Source organism: Girardinichthys multiradiatus, chromosome 2 (genome assembly GCF_021462225.1).
Source record: "Girardinichthys multiradiatus isolate DD_20200921_A chromosome 2, DD_fGirMul_XY1, whole genome shotgun sequence".
Classification (NCBI taxonomy): domain Eukaryota; kingdom Metazoa; phylum Chordata; class Actinopteri; order Cyprinodontiformes; family Goodeidae; genus Girardinichthys; species Girardinichthys multiradiatus.
This window is the reverse complement of record NC_061795.1, coordinates 8,564,996-8,590,688: the sequence shown is the minus strand read 5'-3', so window position 1 is coordinate 8,590,688 and position 25,693 is coordinate 8,564,996. Positions and strand designations below refer to the sequence as shown.

Here is a 25,693-nt window from a genome sequence, read left to right as displayed (position 1 = left end):
TAAGGAATCTAAAATATAAAACATAGTTAAAGTTCTTTTACAATTTTTCGTTTGCTACATTATTGCATATGTGTTCATTCAGTTTTGATGCCTACAGTGAGAATCTACGTACAATGTAAATAGTCATTAACATAAAGAAAATCATTAAATGAAAACGTGTCTAAAACCTTTGGCCAGTAGTGTATCTTAGTTGTATCACTGCTTTTGGTGTCTAATTTTTGTCTTTATATTTTGTAAAAAGCCATGTTTCTGTGCACTCCGTTATCCTTGTGAACCATAACATAATGGTAGCTCTACTCTGAAATACTAGACCATCAAAATCCTGATGCATCAGTGACTGTAGCAGATCCTCACACCAAAGATTTAATTTATTTAGCCTTTAAATGACTTTCAATACAAAAACCCAAAAACATGAAATGATTCTTCTCCCATCTTCCCTTGACCTACAGAGATCCCGAGTGAGCTGTAAGTGCTCTGAAAGTAAATGAAGAATGTACAGTACAGATTAATCAACTTGATTTTGTGTTTAGATGAGAAGGTAAAAACCTTTCAACAGATGAGATCACTATGGGGGATTTCTTTTTCTTTTCTTTCAATTATCAACTTTTTAGCAAATAAGCAATAAAAATGTTTAAAACAGATTTTACAGTAAGAGAATAAGGGTACTACTGCAAGACCTGACTAAAAACTGCATTCTGTTCAGGAAAAAAAGAATTAGGATAAATATGAATCCTTGTCTTTAGTTATACGTGTAAATCAGCTTTTGTATTAAGTTCTCCCTCTTCAACCTAGAAAACCTGACCTCAGGATCCCTGATCATGGGGTGGAGGGTTCTACAATTATTGAACTCATCCCAAATTTGTCTCATGAGCATCTTACCTGAACAAGAACAAAATATCTTTTTTTCCAGCGTTTCCAGACTCTGTGTCCTAGACCATACAGGTACCTGAAGCCCAAACAGCAGAAAAATATCATAAAACATACAGTAGTTAACTTGGTTTAATGAGAATCATCCTCTAAGAAATAATGATTGTTTTGAATTAAGTGGTTTCAATCAAATTATACAAAAATACTTACTTTCATGCTAAAGTTGTAAACTAAAATGCTTTGATCTTGCTTTCTTTTTCTTATTGGCCCCGGATTTCCAGCAGATGTTTTATAGGAAAAATAACAAACTATTTTATTTGTCATTTAATATTTCTAAGAAAAAGGCATAGAGACAAAATTGTCTCTCTCTGCTTCCTGATGAGAATACCTGGTATCTGGCAATGCTTTCCTTGATGAATTAGGTTCTGGTACATTCTGGACTGTTTATAATCTTCTAGATGTCAGGAGATCAGACATTTGACAAAAGTATAATTAGACATAGTTTAAAAAAACAACTGTTGTTACCATTTATAGAAATATTAATGCTCTCATAGTAATTGTCTTCTGGGAAATTCTTTGTGGGTTGAATGCTGGTAAATGTTTTCAGATTTGTCACTGACTCATACCAATCAACAGCCATCCTATACAACAGAGTTACCCATACACATTATTAAATGCTAAACCATACAAGCCATAGGAGAAGGTACACCTACTGACAGACATATTGCAGCAGACAGAAGGAATGGTCTGATCTGGAGGTCCACTTGCAGACCAGTGATGGGAAGCGCTTTGAGTGCCTTGTTGCTGAAAAGCGCTATATAAATAAACTTAACTTGACTTAAATGCTTCATTTTGCAATGAGCTAACATGTCTATTTAACAGGGACCAGAAGGAAAACAAATGATGTCGCATAATAATAATAATAATATTAATAATTTACACTTTATAGATCTAACAAAGGAGAAATTATCTTCTGCATTTAACCCATCCCTTAGGGAGCAGTGGGCTGCCATTGTACGGCACCCGGGGAGCATTCAGGGGCTAAAGGTTTTGCTCAGGGAATGGCAGGCTGTGGGATTTGAACCAGGGTACTGGTGGCCTCTCCAGGATGCAAATGCCTTGCTCTCTAATCACTAGGCCACCACTCCCCAAAATTTTACATATTAAGGGAAAGTGTTACAGGCGTTTGCCGGAGCACCTAACAGTCAGTCAAATTAGCAAGTGAAGGGTACCCTGCATGAGGTCTTGTGGTCATCCTCTGTAGCATGTAACTGACTGTCTGATGCTCTGGTAAACGCCTGTAACTCCTGAAACACTCCACTAGTGATGCCTCCGCCCTCTGGCTCCTTGTTAAAGTACCCAAAACTGGTCTACAAGTCAACCAAGTTACAGCTAGGTCAGACTCATTCCCTCTGATCTTGGTACTCCACTGTGTCTCTCACATAATAACTACTAAAAACACCAAATAATTTAAAACAGGGCAGAAAAGGTTTATGAAACATACACCATACTGCCAGAAGTATTTGTCCTGTTAGATCTCTGTGCTGCATTTGATACAGTCGATCACAATATTCTCTTAGAAAGGCTGCAACATGCTGTAGGGATCAGGGAAACAGCACTAGGCTGGTTTAAATCTTATTTGTCTGACAGATTCCAGTTTGTTCATGTAAATGATAAATCATATTTAAACTCCAGGGTTAATTGTGGAGTACCACAGGGATCAGTGCTTGGGCCAATTCTCTTTACTATATATATGCTTCCAATAGGTAAAATTATCAGGCAGCATGGGATACATTTTCACTGTTACGCTGATGATACTCAGCTTTACTTATCCATGAATCCTGATGAGCCCAACCAGTTAGATAGACTACAAGCATGTCTTGAAGACATAAAAACTTAGATGACTTTAAATTTTCTGCTTCTAAATTCAGACAAGACAGAAGTTGTCCTCTTTGGACCGGAGACTGAAAAAGAAACCTTAACCTGGATGGCATTAAATTGAACTGTGGTAATAAAGTAAAAAAACCTTGGTGTTATTTTTGACCAGGACAGATAATTTAAATTCCATATTAAACAAATTTTTAGGATTTCCTTCTTTCACCTTTGGAATATTCCCAAAATTAGAAATATCCTATCCAGGAGTGACGCTGAAAAACTAGTCCATGCATTTGTTACTTCAAGGATGGACTATTGTAACTCTTTACTATCAGGATGTCCAAAAAATGCAGTTAAAAGCCTTCAGCTAATTCAAAATGCTGCAGCAAGAGTTCTGATGAAAATTAAAAAGAGAGATTATATTTCTCCTATTTTAGCTTCCCTTCATTGGCTCCCTGTTAAATCCAGAATAGAATTTAAAATTCTCCTACTCACATATAAAGCCCTTAATGATCTAGCTCCATCATACATCAGAGATCCATATGTTCCTAACAGAGCACTTCGTTTTCCAACTGCAGGTTTACTGGTGGTTCCTACAGTCTCTAGAAGTAGAATGGGAGGCAGATCCTTTAGTTATCAGGCTCCTCTTCTGTGGAACCAGCTCCCAGTTTTAGTCCGTGAGGCAGACACCCTGTCTACTTTTAATGCTAGGCTAAAAACTTTCTTTTTTGATAAAGCTTAGAGTGGCTGAGGTTATCCTGAACTTTCTCAGTGACTGCTACAAGTCACTGACTCGATGCAATCTGCTGGGTTTTCTTAGATAGAGAAACTTTTTCACCAATTCGAATAAATAACTGAATCTGACTCCACTGTTCAATGGTTAAGATTAATTGGAATGTATGAACCTGACTTGAAATCTATATGATTCCATTAAATTGACTTAGTCCATTTTAAAGTTACCCACCTTTCACACAATGCAACAGGAAACAACACTCTCCAATTATTTTTACCTCTGCCTTCCTCCCTCCCTGTTGGACGGAGTAAGGGGGAGTCAGGTTCAGTTATGGTTGAGGTGCAAACACACCCTCCATTTCTGCTACCTGTGCAACCCCTTCTCTTTTCCAATGGTTATAATCAGTCTGACAGAGAGAGGTACCCCCAATCCTTGTGGTGTTTAGTATAATAATAGCCACCAGAATCAGATTCAGAATCAGAATCAGAAAAGCTTTATTGCCAAGTACGTTTTTGGACATACAAGGAATTTGTTTTGGCGTAGTCGGTGCAATACAATACAAATTAAACAGTATAAACATATCTACAATATAATATAAATATATGTGCACAGTTTTAAGTGAGTGAGAGTAAGTATAGAGCAGTATAAGATGCAAGAGCAATACAACAGTGCAGGAGAGTCAGCAAAAAAAAAATGGCGGGGGGGGGGGGGGAGGAGAAGGGAGAGTGTCAGGGTGGTTTCCGGGCTTTGTTAACAAGGCTGGTGGCAGATGGGAAAAAACTGTTCTTGTGGCGTGAGGTTTTGGTCCGGATGGACCGCAGCCTCCTGCCAGAGGGGAGAGTCTCAAAGAGTCTGTGACCGGGGTGGGAGGGATCAGCCAGAATCTTCCCTGCCCGCTTCAGGGTCCTGGAGGTGTACAGTTCCTGGAGCGACAGTAGACTGCAGCCAATCACCTTCTCAGCAGACCGAATGACACGCTGCAGCCTGCCCTTATCCTTGGCTGTAGCAGCGGCGTACCAGATGGTGATGGAGGAGGTGAGGATGGACTCAATGATGGCTGTGTAGAAGTGCACCATCATAGTCTTTGGCAGGTTGAATTTCTTCAGCTGCCGCAGGAAGAACATCCTCTGCTGGGCTTTCTTGATGAGGGAGCTGATGTTTGGCTCCCACTTGAGATCCTGGGAGATGATGGTTCCCAGGAAGCGGAAAGATTCCACAGTGTCAATTGTGGAGTCACAGAGGGTGATGGGGGCAGGTGGGGCTGGGTTCTGCCTGAAGTCCACAACCATCTCCACTGTCTTTAGAGCGTTGAGCTCAAGGTTGTTCTGGCTGCACCAGTCCAACAGATGGTCCACCTCCCATCTGTACGCGGACTCGTCACCATCCCATCAGAGATGAGTCCGATCAGGGTGGTGTCGTCCGCAAACTTCAGAAGCTTGACAGACTGGTGACTGGAGGTGCAGCTGTTGGTGTACAGGGAGAAGAGCAGAGGAGAGAGAACACAGCCTTGGGGGGAACCGGTGCTGATGGTCAGGGAGTCAGAGACGTGTTTCCCCAGCCTCACGCGCTGCTTCCTGTCAGACAGGAAGTCAGTGATCCACCTGCAGGTGGAGTCGGGCACACTCAGCTGGGAGAGCTTCTCCTGTAGCAGAAGTGGGCTCTACATGGACAAACTTTATTAGTTTATTATTTTACTTAGCACCCCTACACATAGCCCATTCTAAAATGGCCAAACTCTAACACTCAGTAGTTCATTCTAACCTCCCCAACAACCCCGCATCATTCCAAACCCTTTGTGAAGTGCCTTGAGACGACATGTGTTGTTGGTGCTATATAAATAAAACTGAAAACTGAACTTCTACATGTACATGAACTTTCATCACACCCTATTCTTAATCTACAGGTCCTTCTCAAAATATTAGCATATTGTGATAAAGTTCATTATTTTCCATAATGTAATGATGAAAATTTAACATTCATATATTTTAGATTCATTGCACAATAACTGAAATATTTCAGGTCTTTTATTGTCTTAATACGGATGATTTTGGCATACAGCTCATGAAAACCCAAAATTCCTATCTCACAAAATTAGCATATCATTAAAAGGGTCTCTAAACAAGCTATGAACCTAATCATCTGAATCAACAAGTTAACTCTAAACACCTGCAAAAGATTCCTGAGGCCTTTAAAACTCCCAGCCTGGTTCATCACTCAAAACCCCAATCATGGGTAAGACTGCCGACCTGACTGCTGTCCAGAAGGCCACTATTGACACCCTCAAGCAAGAGGGTAAGACACAGAAAGAAATTTCTGAACGAATAGGCTGTTCCCAGAGTGCTGTATCAAGGCACCTCAGTGGGAAGTCTGTGGGAAGGAAAAAGTGGGGCAGAAAACGCTGCACAACGAGAAGAGGTGACTGGACCCTGAGGAAGATTGTGGAGAAGGGCCGATTCCAGACCTTGGGGGACTTGCGGAAGCAGTGGACTGAGTCTGGAGTAGAAACATCCAGAGCCACCGTGCACAGGTGTGTGCAGGAAATGGGCTACAGGTGCCGCATTCCCCAGGTCAAGCCACTTTTGTACCAGAAACAGCGGCAGAAGTGCCTGACCTGGGCTACAGAGAAGCAGCACTGGACTGTTGCTCAGTGGTCCAAAGTACTTTTTTCGGATGAAAGCAAATTCTGCATGTCATTCGGAAATCAAGGTGCCAGAGTCTGGAGGAAGACTAGGGAGAAGGAAATGCCAAAATGCCAGAAGTCCAGTGTCAAGTACCCACAGTCAGTGATGGTCTGGGGTGCCATGTCAGCTGCTGGTGTTGGTCCACTGTGTTTTATCAAGGGCAGGGTCAATGCAGCTAGCTATCAGGAGATTTTGGAGCACTTCATGCTTCCATCTGCTGAAAAGCTTTATGGAAATGAAGATTTCATTTTTCAGCACGACCTGGCACCTGCTCACAGTGCCAAAACCACTGGTAAATGGTTTAAAGAAAATGAGAGCAAACTGGAGACGCTGCGGGGACAAACTCTGTCTGTGATCTAGCGATTGTAAATCCATCTAAATATGATAACATTGCATAAACAATAAGAACAAATACAAAAGCTTGGCTGAATTTTGATTTTACAACTTGTTTTATTCTTTTTTCAATCACTTCTGAATTCTATAGTGGGAATTTGTGTTAGAGTAGTTATCTGTAATAGTATAATTCCATAATTTAGAAGCTTGGAACAATAATGTGTTCAGACTAAGACTTTCTACATACTACTTATAAAGGGAAATTTAAAAACTGCAGGAAGACTTCTATGGCTTTTGGAATGCTGTTTCACAAACAAAATTAAGGTTCACACTGTGAGACAAAGTTTTTATTTTCAGAATTTTGGAAATGCTTAAAAAGACATTTTAGATCTCTAAAATTATTTTTATCACACTAACAGTGTGCAAATGCACCTTTTTATTTACAGGTCCTTCTCAAAAAATTAGCATATTGTGATAAAGTTCATTATTTTCTATAATGTAATGATGAAAATTTCACATTCATATATTTTAGATTCATTGCACACTAACTGAAATATTTCAGGTCTTTTATTGTCTTAATACGGATGATTTTGGCATACAGCTCATGAAAACCCAAAATTCCTATCTCACAAAATTAGCATATTTCATCCGACCAATAAAAGAAAAGTGTTTTTAATACAAAAAACGTCAACCTTCAAATAATCATGTACAGTTATGCGCTCAATACTTGGTCGGGAATCCTTTTGCAGAAATGACTGCTTCAATGCGGCGTGGCATGGAGGCAATCAGCCTGTGGCACTGCTGAGGTCTTATGGAGGCCCAGGATGCTTCGATAGCGGCCTTTAGCTCATCCAGAGTGTTGGGTCTTGAGTCTCTCAACGTTCTCTTCACAATATCCCACAGATTCTCTATGGGGTTCAGGTCAGGAGAGTTGGCAGGCCAATTGAGCACAGTGATACCATGGTCAGTAAACCATTTACCAGTGGTTTTGGCACTGTGAGCAGGTGCCAGGTCTTGCGGAAAAACGAAATCTTCATCTCCATAAAGCTTTTCAGCAGATGGAAGCATGAAGTGCTCCAAAATCTCCTGATAGCTAGCTGCATTGACCCTGCCCTTGATAAAACACAGTGGACCAACACCAGCAGCTGACATGGCACCCCAGACCATCACTGACTGTGGGTACTTGACACTGGACTTCTGGCATTTTGGCATTTCCTTCTCCCTAGTCTTCCTCCAGACTCTGGCACCTTGATTTCCGAATGACATGCAGAATTTGCTTTCATCCGAAAAAAGTACTTTGGACCACTGAGCAACAGTCCAGTGCTGCTTCTCTGTAGCCCAGGTCAGGCACTTCTGCCGCTGTTTCTGGTTCAAAAGTGGCTTGACCTGGGGAATGCGGCACCTGTAGCCCATTTCCTGCACACGCCTGTGCACGGTGGATCTGGATGTTTCTACTCCAGACTCAGTCCACTGCTTCCGCAGGTCCCCCAAGGTCTGGAATCGGCCCTTCTCCACAATCTTCCTCAAGGTCCGGTCACCTCTTATCGTTGTGCAGCGTTTTCTGCCACACTTTTTCCTTCCCACAGACTTCCCACTGAGGTGCCTTGATACAGCACTCTGGGAACAGCCTATTTGTTCAGAAATTTCTTTCTGAGTCTTACCCTCTTGCTTGAGGGTGTCAATAGTGGCCTTCTGGACACCAGTCAGGTCGGCAGTCTTACCCATGATTGAGGTTTTGAGTGATAAACCAGGCTGGGAGTTTTAAAGGCCTCAGGAATCTTTTGCAGGTGTTTAGAGTTAACTCGTTGATTCAGATGATTAGGTTCATAGCTCGTTTAGAGACCCTTTTAGTGATATGCTAATTTTGTGAGATAGGAATTTTGGGTTTTCATGATCTGTATGCCAAAATCGTCCGTATTAAGACAATAAAGACCTGAAATATTTCAGTTAGTGTGCAATGAATCTAAAATATAGGAATGTTAAATTTTCATCATGACATTATGGAAAATAATGAACTTTATCACAATATGCTAATTTTTAAGAAGGACCTGTATATTTGTGTATATTTGTATATTGTATATATGTATATTCTTTAATGCAAAAAACAAAAACCAGGGAGAAAAGTGTACCGGGGTCAAATTCCTTGTTTGTATGTACGAACTTGGCAATAAAGCTGATTCTGATTCTAACCAATTTTGTTGCTGGTTTATATGTTTTTACCTGTGTAAAAAGCTCAGCTTCCCAGAGCCTATTTACCCTCGCCTAGATCCTGCAAACCATAGCTACACTCTTTTTGCTGACTCAACCATTCATACATGCTTATACACTCATTTTATGACAGAATTATTTGCTGTGTATGATAGGTGGATTAATCATCCACTGATCAGAATTTGGGGGGAAATAAACGGGTTCTCTTATTTAAGGAAATTTTGGCATGCTGCAGGGTGGGAAACTGGGCCCCTGATCTTTGAACTGGAAGATGAACAGCCTGCTTCCAGGTTACAGCTTACATCATGATTTTCATTCAGGTAAACACAACCTAATTTAAGTCATTTAAAATGCTCAGATAAGAAAATAAAACTGTACTTCAAGCCCTCTCAGGGATACAATCTCAACACATCTCAAATGCCACTGTTAAGATCTAAAGTAAAGCTTCAACTCTCATGTAAAACTAAGAGAAGTGAGGATCCCCCGGGCTCAAAGAGGCCTTGACGCACACAGAAGGAAGTCTGGGGGAAAATGGAATAATGAGTAGTATGGCTTCTAGATCAATGGGTGCTCCCGGCCCCCCTGAAGCATATGATGCAGGAAAGTGCAACAGAGTAAAATAGATCGATGGTAAGACCTCTTTCTTCAGCTCTGCTGCCCACCTTTAAAGAAAAGGCCTACAGTCAAGGCTGCAGTGCATTTGGACGGATAATCTGGGCCATTCCATACGTCTGTGGGTTAACATGTGGCAGCACTCGCCATCCACTTCTGAAAATTATTTTGTTGCTTTGTCCTCTTCCTCCTGTAGTTTAACATGTCAGTTCTGCTGCCGTGTGGCAGAGCAACAAGGACTGATGCCAAAGAGCTCAGTGCAGGTATCTGAGCAGAAAAATAACCGTTTTTAGTTGGCCTCTAAGCAAGAAACTCGGACTTTTAACAGTGATAATAAGATCCTGGAAAAACCATGCTGACTTATCACTTATAATCATTATAAGTGATAAGTGTACATAAGTATATATTTCTGATATTTCAAGTCAAACAGACTACAAGCAGCTGCTTTTGTCAAATGTTCATGTTAAAGCATATGATACATAACAGAAAGAAATATGAGACTTAATGTTGTCCTTATTTAAAACAAAACCATATAGAAAAAAAATCTAAACATGGTTAAATTAAGAACCTTACTCATGCTCATTTAAGCAAATTCTGTGAAAATAGTTCTTGTTCAGAAATGTTCTTAATCTGTGATTTATTTCCTTGAAAAAAATCTTATATCGATATCCTATATCTTTATCTCAACTGAATTTTATTTTGTTTATTTGTTTTTTGCATTTTTAGTTTCAAAATACGGCAAACAAAAATTATAAGCACTCATTTCTGCAAGACGAAGCATCTCCTGGTATCCACTTATTTGGTAATTTATTTAAAATATACATACAGTACACAGCATACTTTTATTGTAAAACATGAGACACGGAGTTTCATTAACCTCTAACATCAAGGGGTTTGCAAAGTAAAGCCTCACAGGAACACTCATACTGCCCCCTTGTGGAGCATCCAAAAAACATATTTCCAGTATTTTGTTTGTTTTACAATAACCTCTGCAGTTAACTACTGATATCAGTAAACTGCATTTAATCCATCAATTCATGGTTCATGTACCACACAATAATCTGTGCAGTCAAGTAATCTGTGCAGTGAAGTATTCGGGACAAAACAGACTTCAGCAAGAGCAGAATTAAACACTAAGCCACCTCAATCAACATGAAAAAGAGGGAGACGCTCCTCTCATGTAGTGCTCACAGGAAAAACAAGTCAACACTCCACATCATTTCCGAAAACGGTCTGTTCAACTGCTTAGAATATAAAAATGAAAAATAAATGCAAAAAAACCAAATCGTATGGGGACATATATTTGGTTAAAAAAAGGACTGAGAGTCCAGCTAAATAAGCAAAGATAAAACAGAAATGACTTGCTTGTGTTTCTCCTTGGCTGATGAGAATTGGGTGGTGAGTGGAACATTGATAAACTTATTGTTTTACTTTTTTTTTTTTTTTTTTTTTGCTGCAGCAGCTTTTCTTCCTTATTCCACAAACACAAAATAAACATCACAATAAACATCTGCAAAATTCAATAAAAAATACCTACTTATTTAATTAAAATTAAGCACAGATTAATAATGTAAATGTGATTTAAAGCATCCTTCTCCCTTAAGTTCCTATTCAAACTTCCTGTTCAATAATTTTATTCATTCCCTTTTTGTAAACATTGAGGAGTTTACTTGTGATTAATATAACTGATTCTTTAAACATAAAAATAAAAAATTCAACATAGGTTTTCATAAAACTGAACAGGCCGTCTTTTTGAAAAGTTATTCAGGTTTTTATGGCCTAAGACAAATAGTACTTTGTATGATTGTGGGCAGAAATGGCTTACTGGATTGTTAAGGTTTCCAACCCCTGCTCTAAATACTCAAGCAGGCACAGTCTGTGAAAAATCTAATTTCTAATTTCCCCTCGGGGATCAATAAAGTATCTTTGAATTGAATTGAATTTTCTTTCTCTCCTCATGCAAACAGGGGCTCTCCTTCCTCTTAAAATTCACAGCCAAGGAGACATTCTGAAAGAAAAGATTTCCCTTTGGACCATGTGTCCTCAACCACTGGGTTCTGGACTGGTACCAGGCTTTAGGTCTATTGGTTCTGGGCTGCAGAGCAATCAAAGAATATGTGTGGGAATTTGGGTGGTACTGACAAGCGGAGTGTGTAAGCGGGTTTATTTTGAACAACCCAGAAGCATTTTGATTGATTAGGTTGGTACATTTGGGAAGTATTAAGATACAGAGTGAAAGGGAGCAGGAAAAAGCATGTGAGCTGACACAATGTAGAGACCATCTGGTTAGGCCCAGTGATTTGTTGTAGTTTAGGGGTTGTATGGAGAAATTTATGGAATATGTGAACCCCCTCCTGGGTCCCCACAGACATCCGGGAGAGTAAGTCTGGTCTTCAAAAGACCATGATAAAATAAGGTTGGGGAAGACTGCTTTAGACACAGCTGTATGCTCAGATTTTTAATTTCAAGGTGAACAACAAGAGAACAGAGGGTAACATACTGAAAGCTGAAGATGTGGTCTGTAACAGCAGCTACTGCAGCATAAGAGGGCAGGAAACATTTTTCCCTTGAATAATAATAGGTTTAAAAGTTAGATTTGCTGCCACCATGTGGTTACAATGAAGTGCTACACAACATACTTATCTCCGAAGAACACTACAGGTCCTTCTCAAAATATTAGCATATTGTGATAAAGTTCATTATTTTCCATAATGTCATGATGAAAATTTAACATTCATATATTTTAGATTCATTGCACACTAACTGAAATATTTCAGGGGTTTTATTGTCTTAATACGGATGATTTTGGCATACAGCTCATGAAAACCCAAAATTCCTATCTCACAAAATTAGCATATTTAATCCGACCAATAAAAGAAAAGTGTTTTTAATACAAAAAACGTCAACCTTCAAATAATCATGTACAGTTATGCACTCAATACTTGGTCGGGAATCCTTTTGCAGAAATGACAGCTTCAATGCGGCGTGGCATGGAGGCAATCAGCCTGTGGCACTGCTGAGGTCTTATGGAGGCCCAGGATGCTTCGATAGCGGCCTTTAGCTCATCCAGAGTGTTGGGTCTTGAGTCTCTCAACGTTCTCTTCACAATATCCCACAGATTCTCCATGGGGTTCAGGTCAGGAGAGTTGGCAGGCCAATTGAGCACAGTGATACCATGGTCAGTAAACCATTTACCAGTGGTTTTGGCACTGTGAGCAGGTGCCAGGTCGTGCTGAAAAATGAAATCTTCATCTCCATAAAGCTTTTCAGCAGATGGAAGCATGAAGTGCTCCAAAATCTCCTGATAGCTAGCTGCATTGACCCTGCCCTTGATAAAACACAGTGGACCAACACCAGCAGCTGACACGGCACCCCAGACCATCACTGACTGTGGGTACTTGACACTGGACTTCTGGCATTTTGGCATTTCCTTCTCCCCAGTCTTCCTCCAGACTCCTTGATTTCCGAATGACATGCAGAATTTGCTTTCATCCGAAAAAAGTACTTTGGACCACTGAGCAACAGTCCAGTGCTGCTTCTCTGTAGCCCGGGTCAGGCGCTTCTGCCGCTGTTTCTGGTTCAAAAGTGGCTTGACCTGGGGAATGCGGCACCTGTAGCCCATTTCCTGCACACGCCTGTGCACGGTGGATCTGGATGTTTCTACTCCAGACTCAGTCCACTGCTTCCGCAGGTCCCCCAAGGTCTGGAATCGGCCCTTCTCCACAATCTTCCTCAGGGTCCGGTCACCTCTTCTCGTTGTGCAGCGTTTTCTGCCACACTTTTTCCTTCCCACATACTTCCCACTGAGGTGCCTTGATACAGCACTCTGGGAACAGCCTATTCGTTCAGAAATTTATTTCTGTGTCTTACCCTCTTGCTTGAGGGTGTCAATAGTGGCCTTCTGGACAGCAGTCAGGTCGGCAGTCTTACCCATTATTGTGGTTTTGAGTGATGAACCAGGCTGGGAGTTTTAAAGGCCTCAGGAATCTTTTGCAGGTGTTTAGAGTTAACTCGTTGATTCAGATGATTAGGTTCATAGCAAAGTTTAGAGACCCTTTTAATGATATGCTAATTTTGTGAGATAGGAATTTTGGGTTTTCATGAGCTGTATGCCAAAATCATCCATATTAAGACAATAAAAGACCTGAAATATTTCAGTTAGTGTGCAATGAATCTAAAATATATGAATGTTAAATTTTCATCATGACATTATGGAAAATAATTAACTTTATCACAATATGCTAATATTTTGAGAAGGACCTGTATACTGCCAAAAGTATTTCTCTACTTCTACATGGACATAAACTTTGATGACACCCTATTCTTAATCTATGAGGTCCAGTTTGTTGATGGACCCACCGTTTCCAGCAATAGCAACTTTAACTACTCTGTAAAGATCTTCCTCAAGGTTTAGGAGTGTGTTCATAGTTAGATGAGAAAACCAGAACTGCAGCCTCCGCTGCACTCTGTTTCTCCACATCAAACTTCCTGCAGCCATGAAAGTGATTGGAACACCAGAATTCAATGATCTGGTGCTGCGACCTAATACCTTTGGCAACAGAGTGGATGTTGTGCAGCCCTTATAAGTCTGATCTGTGTCTTATGGTTTCTGTTTGTGCTCTTATCATATTTCATGCTGTAACAAAGGCACAGATCAGAAGAAACGTGAACTGTTTCTGTGGTGATATTAAAGCTAGGTGGCATTAAAATTGTGTATCAGATGTTATCTTTTCATCTTCAGATCCTGCAGCACACTTCTCCCTTTATTTAAACAGCAGGTAACGCTATTGGTGTTCTAAACAAAAGCCAAGAATTATGTTTTCATTGCCTTGAAAGAGTTCTGATGTCCTTAAAGTTCTGAACTGTACTTTTTAATACTGCAGTATTAAAAAGTGGAAGAAGAAGACAACATTTTCAAAATTCTTTATAGAAAATCTGTGTATAATTTAACCTCAGTATAAATTCAGCTGTTCTGTTTCTGGCTTCAGGTTTGTTAGAGAACATTAGAGAACACAAACACCATCATGAAGACCAAGGAACACAGCAGACAGGTCAGGGGGAAAGTTGTGGATACGTTTTAAACCCGGGTTAGGTTCTAGAGCAATATCCGACGTTTTACAGAGCTCTGTTCAGTCCATCATCTTAACATGAAGAGAGGATGGACCAACTGCAGACATGGACATCCACCTAAACTGACAGGTTGGTCAAGGAGATAATTTATCAGAAAAAAAGCAAGCAGGCCCATAGTAGGAGGAGGCTACTGCAAATTGACAGTAGCCTATGGAGGAGCTACAAAGATTCACAGTTAAGGTGGAAAAATGTGTCAACAGGACATCTAATAATCATGTATATTGCTGTGAAATGTTCACGTCATACAGATGTCTTCTGATGCTTTTTTGTCACACGTAAATGTTTCAGATCATCAAACAAATTTTAATATTGGATCAAGAGAACTTGTGTAGATACAAAAAGAAACTCAAAAATAAATGATCTAAAAAATTTCAAAAACTGTAGACAAACAATGCCACACTGTTATTCAGTTCAAAATAGCACTAAGTACTGTGAGTCCAGTGGTCAAAAGCTAAACTATCCAGATTTAGACCAGTTCTGGATCCCACTTGGAAAAAGCGTAAACAGGCCCCTGCTACCCTTCTACATATGTTCTGAACATGTTCAATGTTGCATTACCTTTGGTAGTTAGTCTTCTTTTGCTTACTAAAATTTTAGAAGAGCCATGTGATCTATGTCCCTAGTTGCTGTCTTCAGCATTGTTCACAGAGTGGGAAATTGAATGGTCATAAGTTAAATATGCTAGCCGCCTGTACCCTGCTAGCCAGACGCCTTGTGTTGTTGTATTGGAAAAATTCCTCGCCTTCATGATTTTCACAGTGGATCACAGAAGTTATGCAGTACCTCAAACTGGAAAAGATGAGACGCTCCCTCAAAGGTTCTGGGTCTTGCTTCTATGCCACTTAGCAACCCTTTCTGACATGTACTGAAAAATGGACAGTAGCTGTCTTGCTTGTGTACAATAACGTGTACGTAACCTTCCCAGAAGAGGCTGATTAACCAAAATTATTTTAAGCTCTGCAGGGATCACGTGTCTCAGTTAAGATCAATGTTCGTGATAAAACAATGAGAAAGAGACCACGCAAAATGGCCTACATGGGAGTTCCAAAGTTAAAAGCACTGCTGACCAAAAAGAACATAAAGACCCATTTCAGGTTTGCAAAAAAGCATCTTGATGTCTTTAAGAGCTTTAGGAAAACTATCTGTGGACTGATGAGACAAAAGTGGGACATTTTGGAAGATGTTTGTCCCGTTACAGAGGTCCAGGTTGGTTTGCATAGCATTTTGCTATTATTAAATGAAATCATAATTTAAAATTGCTTTTTGCATTTACTCCAATTATTTTTATCTAATACTGAAATTTGCAAAAAAAAAAAAAAAGCAAAAACACAAGAGATTTGTGAGGGGGGACACACATTCACAATGCTTCACAAATATGGCAATATGGAAGAAGAAGAGTACGAAGAAAGCCATAAGAAAGCGGTGCTCCTGGAGTAGTGGTCCTCTCCAATCTGGTTCCGTCTCTGGTGAACCCAGGGATATCGATGCCATTGGCAAAAGCGGCTTTCCATAAATAACGCACCGTGACTCGCTCCATGTTGAGTTGAACCCGGCAAGCAGCAGATAGAAGCTCCTCCTGTTTGATGACGCGGTGAATGGAGTGGAGCGAGTGGAGTGTTGTTGCTTGTTCACCACGTGAATTGCTGGCAAAATGTCAGGCGAGCGACAGCACGCGAATGAGTTGAAAAATCCACTGAAATCGCGCTCGGTTGGAATGCACCTTTAGAGGCTGCAGAAGACTTGAGACTGGGGTGGAAGTTCACCTTCCAGCAGGATAACCACCATGTACATAAAGCCAGAGATGACATGGGATCGTTAAGATCAAACCTTATTTATGTGACAGAAAGCCCGCCAAAAAATAAGCAGTTTTAGATATGCAAAATCTTTAGACTTGCAGATAAAAGTGCTTTGTGAATGTTTTTATTCAAATAGGCTATTATTTGAACAGAAATCTGAAATAATGCATTTGCTCTCCTGCTCTTTACAATTATGTCCAACTACTAAAGCGCCAATAAACCACAATAAAGTTTGGAGATGTAAAATGAAAAAGTTAAAAGGGTATGAATAATTTTGCAGGACACTGCACTGTATGCCAAATTACAATAAATGATTTTGTTTTTTTGTCGTTCTTTTCTTTTTCCTCTTACAACCCAAAGCACAAGGTGACAGTAAATCAATGGGGAAAGTAACAGTCTGGCAACTGGAAGATTTCAAGTTCAACTCCAGCTTTAATGATGCCTAATCTCCTTGAGCAAGACACTGAACCTCAAGTTACATTTCCATATTTTGTATCGGTACAATTGTATGAACAGTGTGTGAGCGGATGTGACTTTAATTGGACAATACAACAAAAAAAAGTGCTTATGTCATTTCCGTCCCTGTATCCATTCATCACAACTGGATCCCTGAGGGAATGTAGAAAGGAGCCTCAGCACAGATTTAAGTGAATGTACAGGAAGCTGACCCTTAAAACAGGGCATGCGAATTGGAAACTCAACTTTACATACAGCAGCAATGATTTGATCATTATGTTGCTTTGCTATAATGTCCACTCTGCCATACATTATCTAAAACACTGCAAAAACTTAAAAAGGTTACAGTATGTGAACATCCTATGTTCTGTATGATTTTTAGGAACCTATGTAGCTAAACTCTCTCTTTCCCTTATCAATCCAACATGGACACTAAAACAAAGAACTAACGGCAAACTCACCCACTATGCTTCATGTTGGGAGGTTTGCCCATGCGGACTGCTAGTTTGATCCTCAGATCTGTGTCCTGGCTGTTTTTTGGGACCACCATCCTATGGAACTCTGCTTGCTTTGGTCCACTCGTGGTGGGGTTCAGGACCACCTGAAAGGTGTGAAAACATACATGCTGGGGCTGGAAATGATCATTCCAATCATTTTTCTTGTACTGTATAGTAACAACTAAATACCTAGCTAAACCCATCAACACTTTAGCATGATGGCAGCTCTAAGATAATTTCTGCCATTAATTAAATCAGTCTCCTCCACTCTTTTAGCCCACTTAATTTAACTTCTGCACCCAGCTTCTGCATCACACATTTTATTATTTTGTTTTGGTTTTTGCACATATTTCAAACTTAACTTTGGAAAAACGTTTGCCCACTGCAAACTTCATTTTTAAAATTTTGTTTAAGTTGAACATTGAATTTTTCTTGTGTTTCAAAAGTGCTAGAGAACCCAGAGATAGAAATAACATCTAAATCAGTCATTTGTTTTCTGTACAACACACACATGCCCCTTTTCCACTGGCTCATTTTAGGCGGCGCGGCCCCGCTCTACTGACGGCTGGAGCTATGACTTGAAAACAGACTCCACCTCCAGCTGTCAGTGTAAGACTTTAAAAAACAAAACCGCGGACTTATGACCACGGTGAGGTTAGTATTAGGTTGGATTTTGGATATTCGATTCAGCGGGGTCTTTCTGCCGCTTGACCCGATGCAGGCAGTCTGATTACGGCCAGCTGCTCTCTGTCTACTCCCTCCTCCTGCAGATGGTGGTTTGCTGAAGGACTGTCAATAAAGTTCCAAACCAAACATACTGTTTCATGGTGGTATTCTTCTGTGTGTTTTGGGAGAAATGTTTGTGCGGCTGAACAGCTGATTTTATGTGTGATCAGCTGGTTTATGATGTTATTTAATAGAGAGCCCCCTAACTGTGTAATTCAGAAAGCTGACATGGGGTCCTTTTTCTTTTCTATCAGCCTTCAGGCATGGTTTATAATTTGTAAATAGTACAATTATATTTTGGTTTTACTTGCTCCGGCCATTGTGGTCCTTAATATTATTGTAGTCGCTCTTGAGTTTTATTAACTTTTCTCTCCACTACCTCAGCGAAAACCTTCTCGTTTCTCCTGGTCCAATGGCCAATTAGTAAACAGCAGTCTGTTCACGTCACATATAGTCCCGACTCAGCCCCGGTCGTACCTGCTCAGGAACAGGGACCAAAAACCTAGGTACCAGTACTGAAAAAACAGTAATGGAAACGCTCGAATAGCCAGCCGAGTGGAGTCGAGTAGGGCCAAATCGATTCAGTGGAAAAGGGGCAATAAAGACAAATACAAAGCCTGTTTACAGTTTAAAGGAAATATGAGATTTTTTTACAGTCAGGTACTGTGAAGTTATTATCTGTGATCACTCCCTCATAGAAAGATGACACATCACCATGAGCTTATTTGAAAGTTAACACATTCAGAGATTTCTGAAGGCAAATTTTTCTATCAGTGGGCTACAATACTATATTAGAGGATTTTCTTTTTATTTACAATGATTCTAAGTACATTAATTATGAGCTACATGACAATTTCACTTTCCCTTATAGGGGAATAATAAGTAATTCATCAGATCAGCTGATTACTCAAACTCTCAGGAACAAAATAAACGTAGATTTTTGTCCCTTTTTGATTTCAGCAAACCACCATCTGCAGGAGGAGGGAGCAAGCAGGGAGCAGCTGGCCATAATCAGACTTCCTGCATCGTGTGAAATGGGAAGAAGTCCCGCTGAATCCATGGAGCACAAATTTCCAACCTAAAACTAATTTCACTGCAGTCAGAAATCCATGGTTTTGCACTTTAGAGTCCTTGTCCTCGTTATTGTCATGGCTGAGACAAAAACTTCCTCATAAAGCCCAGAATTGTAACTTCTTCAGGCAAATTTAGGAGCTTCACCAGTCTCTCCTCTCCACTACTCCAGCCACACACCCTCACATCAAAACCCCTGAGCCTTATTTTAGAAGTTCTGGCTGGGCTGTGGTCCAGATAATTATCCCAGTGGATCATTTTAAAAAGGAAAAAAATATATATGACACTTTTGCATATAGAATAATACAAACATTATTAGTATTTAGCTCATTTATGTTTTTATTTTCTATTTATTTTTTTAATGGTTTCACGCAGATTACTTTAATATGACAATGTCACAGTAATGTTAATGGCAGCACAGTGCACTACAATGAAGGCTGGAGGTGGGGTTTCAGCCGTCAGTGGGTCAGAGAAAACACTAAAACTAAAACTAGCCAGTGGAAAAGGGGCAAATCTGTCAGTTGTCCGGCAGCACTGCAGATGGTATGGTTCTGTGCTTTCCAGGTAGCTGATCAGCCAAGTCAACTAATGAGGAGGAATATTCAGTATTTTATAAACATACTACTGAGTGACCCTGTTGGGTCACTCAATAGTTCCTCTTGCTTGACTAAACATTTTTATATTTTAGATTAATACAAAATAGTCACCCCGGCCGGGCCAAGCCCGAACGAGAGACGCGAGGCCATCCCCCAGTGGGCCCACCACCTGCAGGGGGAACTGTGAGGGACCGGTGCAAAGAGGATTGGGTGGCGGACGAAGGTGGAGACCTCAGCGGCCCGATCCCCGGATGCTTAGGCTGGCTCTAGGGACGTGGAATGTCACCTCGCTGGGGGGGAAGGAGCCTGAGCTTGTGCGGGAGGTGGAGAGATATCGACTAGAAATAGTCGGGCTCGCCTCCACGCACAGCGTGGGCTCTGGAACTCATCTCCTTGAGAGGGGTTGGACTCTCTTCTACTCTGGAGTGGCCCACGGGGAGAGGCGGCGGGCTGGTGTGGGTTTGCTTGTTGCCCCCCAGCTCAGCCGTCTCGTGTTGGGGTTTACCCCAGTGGATGAGAGGGTCGTATCCCTGCGCCTTCGGGTTGGGGAGAGGTCTCTGACTATTATTTCAGCCTACGGGCTGAGTGGTAGTGCAGAGTACCCGGCCTTCTTGGCGTCCCTGTCGGGGGTGCTGGATAGTGCCCCTCCCGGGGACTCCATTATTCTGCTGGGGGACTTCAACGCCCACGTGGGGAACGACAGTGACACCTGGAGAGGCGTGATTTGGACGGCCTCCCCGATCTGAATCCGAGTGGTGTTTTGTTATTGGACTTCTGTGCTAGTCACGGATTGTCCATAACGAACACCATGTTAAAACATAAGGGTGTCCATCAGTGCACTTGGCACCAGGACACCCTAGGCAGGACTTTGTTGTCGTATCATCAGACCTTCGGCCGCATGTTTTGGACACTCGGGTGAAGAGAGGGGCTGAGCTGTCCACTGATCATCACCTGGTGGTGAGTTGGATCCGCTGGAGTAGGAGAAAGCCAGACAGACTTGGCAGGCCCAAGCGCATAGTGAGGGTCTGCTGGGAACGCCTGGCGGAGCCCTCGGCCAGGGATGTATTCAACTCCCACCTCCGGGAGAGCTTCGACCAGATCCCGGGGGATGTTGGAGACATAGAGTCCGAGTGGAACATGTTCTCCGCATCTATTGTCGATGCTGCTGCCCATAGCTCCGGCCGTAAGGTCTGCGGTGCCTGTCGTGGCGGCAATCCCAGAACCCAGTGGTGGACACCGGCAGTAAGGGATGCTGTTAAGCTGAAGAAGGAGTCCTATCGGCTGTGGTTGGCTTGTGGGACTCCTGAGGCGGCTGACGGGTACCGTGAGGCCAAGCGTGCTGCGGCCCGGGCTGTGGCAGAGGCAAAAACTCGGGCCTGGGAAGAGTTCGGTGAGGCCATGGAGAAGGACTACCGGTTGGCCTCGAAGCGATTCTGGCAAACCGTCCGGCGCCTCAGGAGGGGGAAGCAGTGCTTTGCCAACACTGTTTACAGTGGGGGCGGGAGACTGCTGACCTCGACTGAGGACATTATCGGGCGGTGGAAGGAGTACTTCGAGGATCTACTCAATCCTGCCATCACGCATTCCTTGGTGGAAACAGAGGCTGGGGACTCGGGGTTGGACTCTTTCATCACCCAGGCTGAAGTCACCGAGGTGGTTAAAAAGCTCCGCGGTGGCAAGGCTTCGGGGGTGGATGAGATCCGCCCTGAGTACCTCAAGTCTCTGGATGTTGTAGGGCTGTCATGGCTGACATGCCTCTTCAACATTGCGTGGCAGTCGGGGACAGTGCCTCTGGACTGGCAGACTGGGCTGGTGGTCCCCCTTTATAAGAAGGGGGACCGGAGGGTGTGTTCCAACTACAGGGGGATCACACTCCTCAGCCTCCCTGGTAAAGCCTACGCCAGGGTATTGGAGAGGAGAGTCCGACCGATAGTCGAACCTCGGCTTCAGGAGGAGCAGTGTGGTTTTCGTCCCAGCCGTGGAACACTGGACCCGCTCTATACCCTCTACAGGGTGCTCGAGGGTTCGTGGGAGTTTGCCCAACCGGTTCACATGTGTTTTGTGGACCTGGAGAAGGCATTCGACTGTGTCCCTCGTGATGCCCTGTGGGGGGTGCTCCAGGAGTATGGAATCGGGGGCCCTTTATTAGGGGCCATCCGGTCCCTGTACGAGCGGAGCAGGAGTTTGGTCCGCATTGCCGGCACTAAGTCGGACCTGTTCCCAGTGCATGTTGGACTCCGGCAGGGCTGCCCTTTGTCACCGGTCCTGTTCATAACTTTTATGGACAGGATTTCTAGACGCAGCCAAGGGCCGGAGGGGGTCTGGTTTGGGGACCAGTGGATTTTGTCTCTTCTTTTTGCGGATGACGTGGTCCTGCTGGCACCCTCTAGCCAAGACCTACAGCATGCGCTGTGGCGGTTCGCAGCCGAGTGTGAAGCGGCTGGGATGAGGATCAGCTCCTCCAAGTCCGAGACCATGGTACTCGACCGGAAAAGGGTGGCTTGTCCTCTTCAGGTTGGAGGGGAGTTCCTGCCTCAAGTGGAGGAGTTTAAGTATCTTGGGGTCTTGTTCACGAGTGAGGGAAGAATGGAGCGGGAGATCGACAGACGGATCGGTGCGGCTGCCACAGTAATGGGGGCGCTGTGCCGGTCCATTGTGGTGAAGAGAGAGCTGAGCCGAAAAGCAAAGCTCTCAATTTACTGGTCGGTCTACGTTCCTACCCTCACCTATGGCCATGAACTTTGGGTCATGACCGAAAGAACGAGATTACGGATACAAGCGGCTGAAATGAGCTTCCTCCGTAGGGTGGCCGGGCACTCCCTTAGAGATAGGGTGAGTAGCTCGGCCATCCGGGAGGGGCTCGGAGTAGAGCCGCTGCTCCTCCACATCGAGAGGAGCCAGTTGAGGTGGCTCGGGCATCTATACCGGATGCCTCCTGGACGCCTTCCTCGGGAGGTGTTCCAGGCACGTCCCACCGGGAGGAGGCCCAGAACACGCTGGAGGGACTATGTCTCTCGGCTGGCCTGGGAACGCCTTGGGCTCCCCCTGGAGGAACTGGAGGAGGTGTCTGGAGAGAGGGACGTCTGGGCGTCTCTGCTGAGTCTGCTGCCCCCGCCACCCGGTCCTGGATAAGCGGAAGACGACGAACGAACGAACAAAATAGTCACTTTGCTCTGATGACTGCTTTGATCTCTTGGCCTTCTCTCCATGAACTTCATGAGGTGGTCACCTGAATTAGTTTTACAAAGAGTCTTGCAAGAACTTCCCAGAGGTTCATAGAGAGTCGGCCAAAGGTTAATATTTCAGTCATCACAGCAAAGGACGGCTACTTCAAGGAATCTAAAATATAAAACATACATGAAGTTAGTTTGCTACATAATTCCACATGTGTTCATTCACAATTCTGATGCCTTCAGTGAAGAAGTCAGTAAGGATCTAAGTACAATGTAAAAAGTACTGAAAATAAAGAAAACCATTAAATGAGAAAGTGTTTCTTAAACTTTTCACTGGTAGTGTACATCACAATCGACTGCTTGGGTACGATACTTGCTGGGCAAACACTCTGCAGGCCAGTGAATAAGTGTGGGTTAATCAGAACTGATACTGCTATCGGAATATATCCCAGTAATATTGCAACTCCATATTTTACTAATATTGTACTGCCCTCCTAAATGGTGTGGAAAAATTCTTCTAATAATATTTTTAGTCTTCAGAAGAAGCAACTGATCCAATTCAGTCATCAGTGAATAACACACAAATATTTATTTTAGGATTCCTTTTGCATTTATACTGCACACTTACCCTGCCCAGTTCCTTGTCCTCCAGAGCCAAGACACCAGTGCTTTCTGTAAAGAACTTTACTTTGACCAAAGGCAGGGGATGAGTCGTAGTGAAGTCTCCCTGAGTACCCCACCTAGAAGACACCAAGGTCAGAAACTATAAAAGCAGCAATAAACCGTAAATTAGATGATGAAGAATCTAGCAATGATAAAAACAGTTACATCACAAAAATATGTAGCACACATTTCTTTAAAAAACAGGACTACACTGGAATTATAAGAACCTAAACATTTTACCAAAGGGGTGTGTCTATTAGTTCATATAAACTTTATGAATTTCAAAGGAAAATTAAAGCTGCAAGTAGCAATGGGCGCCTCTTGCAACTCAGCGCTGCTCGGCCTGTGTTGCGACCATTGGGGTTGCACATCGCCACCTTCATGCCACTGCAGGAAGTGCTCAAAATTGGATGAAATCCAACCTTCCTGATGGAAACTGTATTCACTTCCTGTTTGGTGGCAAAGTATTTATGAAGACTTTCTGTTGGGCTTTAAAATTGTCGTCTAAAATTGTTGTTTCTTATTAGACAAAGTTTGGAATATCTGAAGACTGTCAAAAAAGGTCAAAACCTTTATTTGTTTGTCAGTGGGCTGTATTAAAGTGATGCGAAATTGTTAAGCATTCATCCACAATTATGCACATGAACGTTGGTGTGGATCCACTCATGTATGAGGAATATAAAGCATTTAAAATTTCCCAGGGGGCGCTGTTGATCCAAATTCTAATGTTATCCTATAGAGCTGTTTGGGGGTTGACAAAAATCAACTATTTTCAGTTTGGAGTAAATCGGATGATGCACTTGTAATTTAGAGGCAAACGAATGCCAGTGGAAAGATATAATAATTCACCACACCGCTACAACCACACAGTCCAACCAGCAGTAAGTGTTCCTAGTGCATCTAACATCAGCTTGTTCTGTGTGATCACACTGTGCTTGAAGCTTGTAAGAGCCGGAGTGTTTAGGAAGGACATCCACCACAGATGCAGTTGACCTCCTGTTGTAAGTGGGTGGGGCTAAAGTGATGTCATCAAATGAGCATGTGAATATGATGTGTGTTGGTCTAAGATGACAACCATAAAGTTTGGTGGTGCTGTGAGCTTCTGTGTTGAAGTTATTACAGTTTCGTCTTCTATGGCGAGAAGTCAGATTTTGAGGCTTGGCCACACCCACATCCTTTCATGTAGAGAAAAGCTTTTGATGACTTTTGATCCCCCACGCCTTTAGACTATGCTGAGTCATTTTGAAGTCTGTAAGTGAAAAGCTGCTATGTTCGGGTTCAGTCTCTCCAGCTGGCTCCTCAGCTGACTTCGAGAAACAGCCAAACAGGAGGGAGAGGTGCGGGGCAACCAGCATCTTCCAATTTGCTTAAATACAAAGACGCAGAACTAGAAGGATCCATTGCCGAAGTGGAAGATAAAACATTTGTGGTGTGACTGGAAAGCTGTGGGTCAAAGGAGGGTACGATGTCTGTTTGGCTGCAGGCAGGAGAGGAAAATGCGGAGCTTGTTCCCGAACTGTATCTATGTGCTATGTGTGGTTCGCTTTGGTTAATTGGCTCTGTCCAGACCTCCATCTGATTTTCCTTCTGTTTGAAGCCTTTGATATTCTTCATCCATGAACACACAACTCTTATATTGTTCTGCTGGAACTTGCTCTCCAGCTTTTTCCTGTACACCTCCTTGCTGTCTCTTATCTTGACTTTAAGATGTTTTTATATGCTTCTTTGGCATTGCCGACAGCCAATACTGGAATGTAAACTGTTTCTAAGACAACACTAGGTGTTATTTGGGCCCTTGAGATGTTCGTAACCTTTGCAATGGGAAGATATCATACGTAACAAAGGTTACATATGATAATGTCTTCAAAAAAGTACAAAACACACCAGCAAAAACCAGAACAAAGATTAAAAAAGGCAATGATTCTGAAAAAAAACGAAAATATGTCTTGAAAAATACATCAGAAGTAATGTTACTGGGCTACTCCAACAAGCTAAAACTTTCATTGTTCATCGTTATTATAGAATAAATATTAGGATAGGATAAAAATTCTAAGATTGTACTTCATATTTGCAAACAAACGACACAAAGTCAGTGATCAAGGTTTAAAAGTCTGAAGATACCTTGATCAACATAGAAAGTCAAGTATGCACTAAAAACTGCTCCAGTTACATTTACTATAAGGGAATCATCAAGTGTGTCAGCAATTTTATAACAAAACAAAAAGCAATTTAGTTTCTAACCTTGAATTGGTTTTTATCCTAATAAAAGGGATTTT

At 42.2% G+C, this 25,693-nt stretch overlaps 1 protein-coding gene across 1 annotated transcript in view; it reads right to left on the bottom strand.

Annotated features, from left to right (window-relative positions):
• Positions 1-25,693, bottom strand: part of cadps2 (Ca++-dependent secretion activator 2) — a 347,960-nt gene that overhangs the window by 198,386 nt on the left and 123,881 nt on the right. Inside the window, exons 7-9 of the mRNA XM_047345888.1 lie at positions 23,383-23,494; positions 17,153-17,292; positions 880-946 (exon numbers count right to left, since the gene is read on the bottom strand). Coding sequence (XP_047201844.1) covers positions 880-946; positions 17,153-17,292; positions 23,383-23,494 — 319 coding nt within the window. The remainder of the gene's footprint in view (positions 1-879; positions 947-17,152; positions 17,293-23,382; positions 23,495-25,693) is intronic.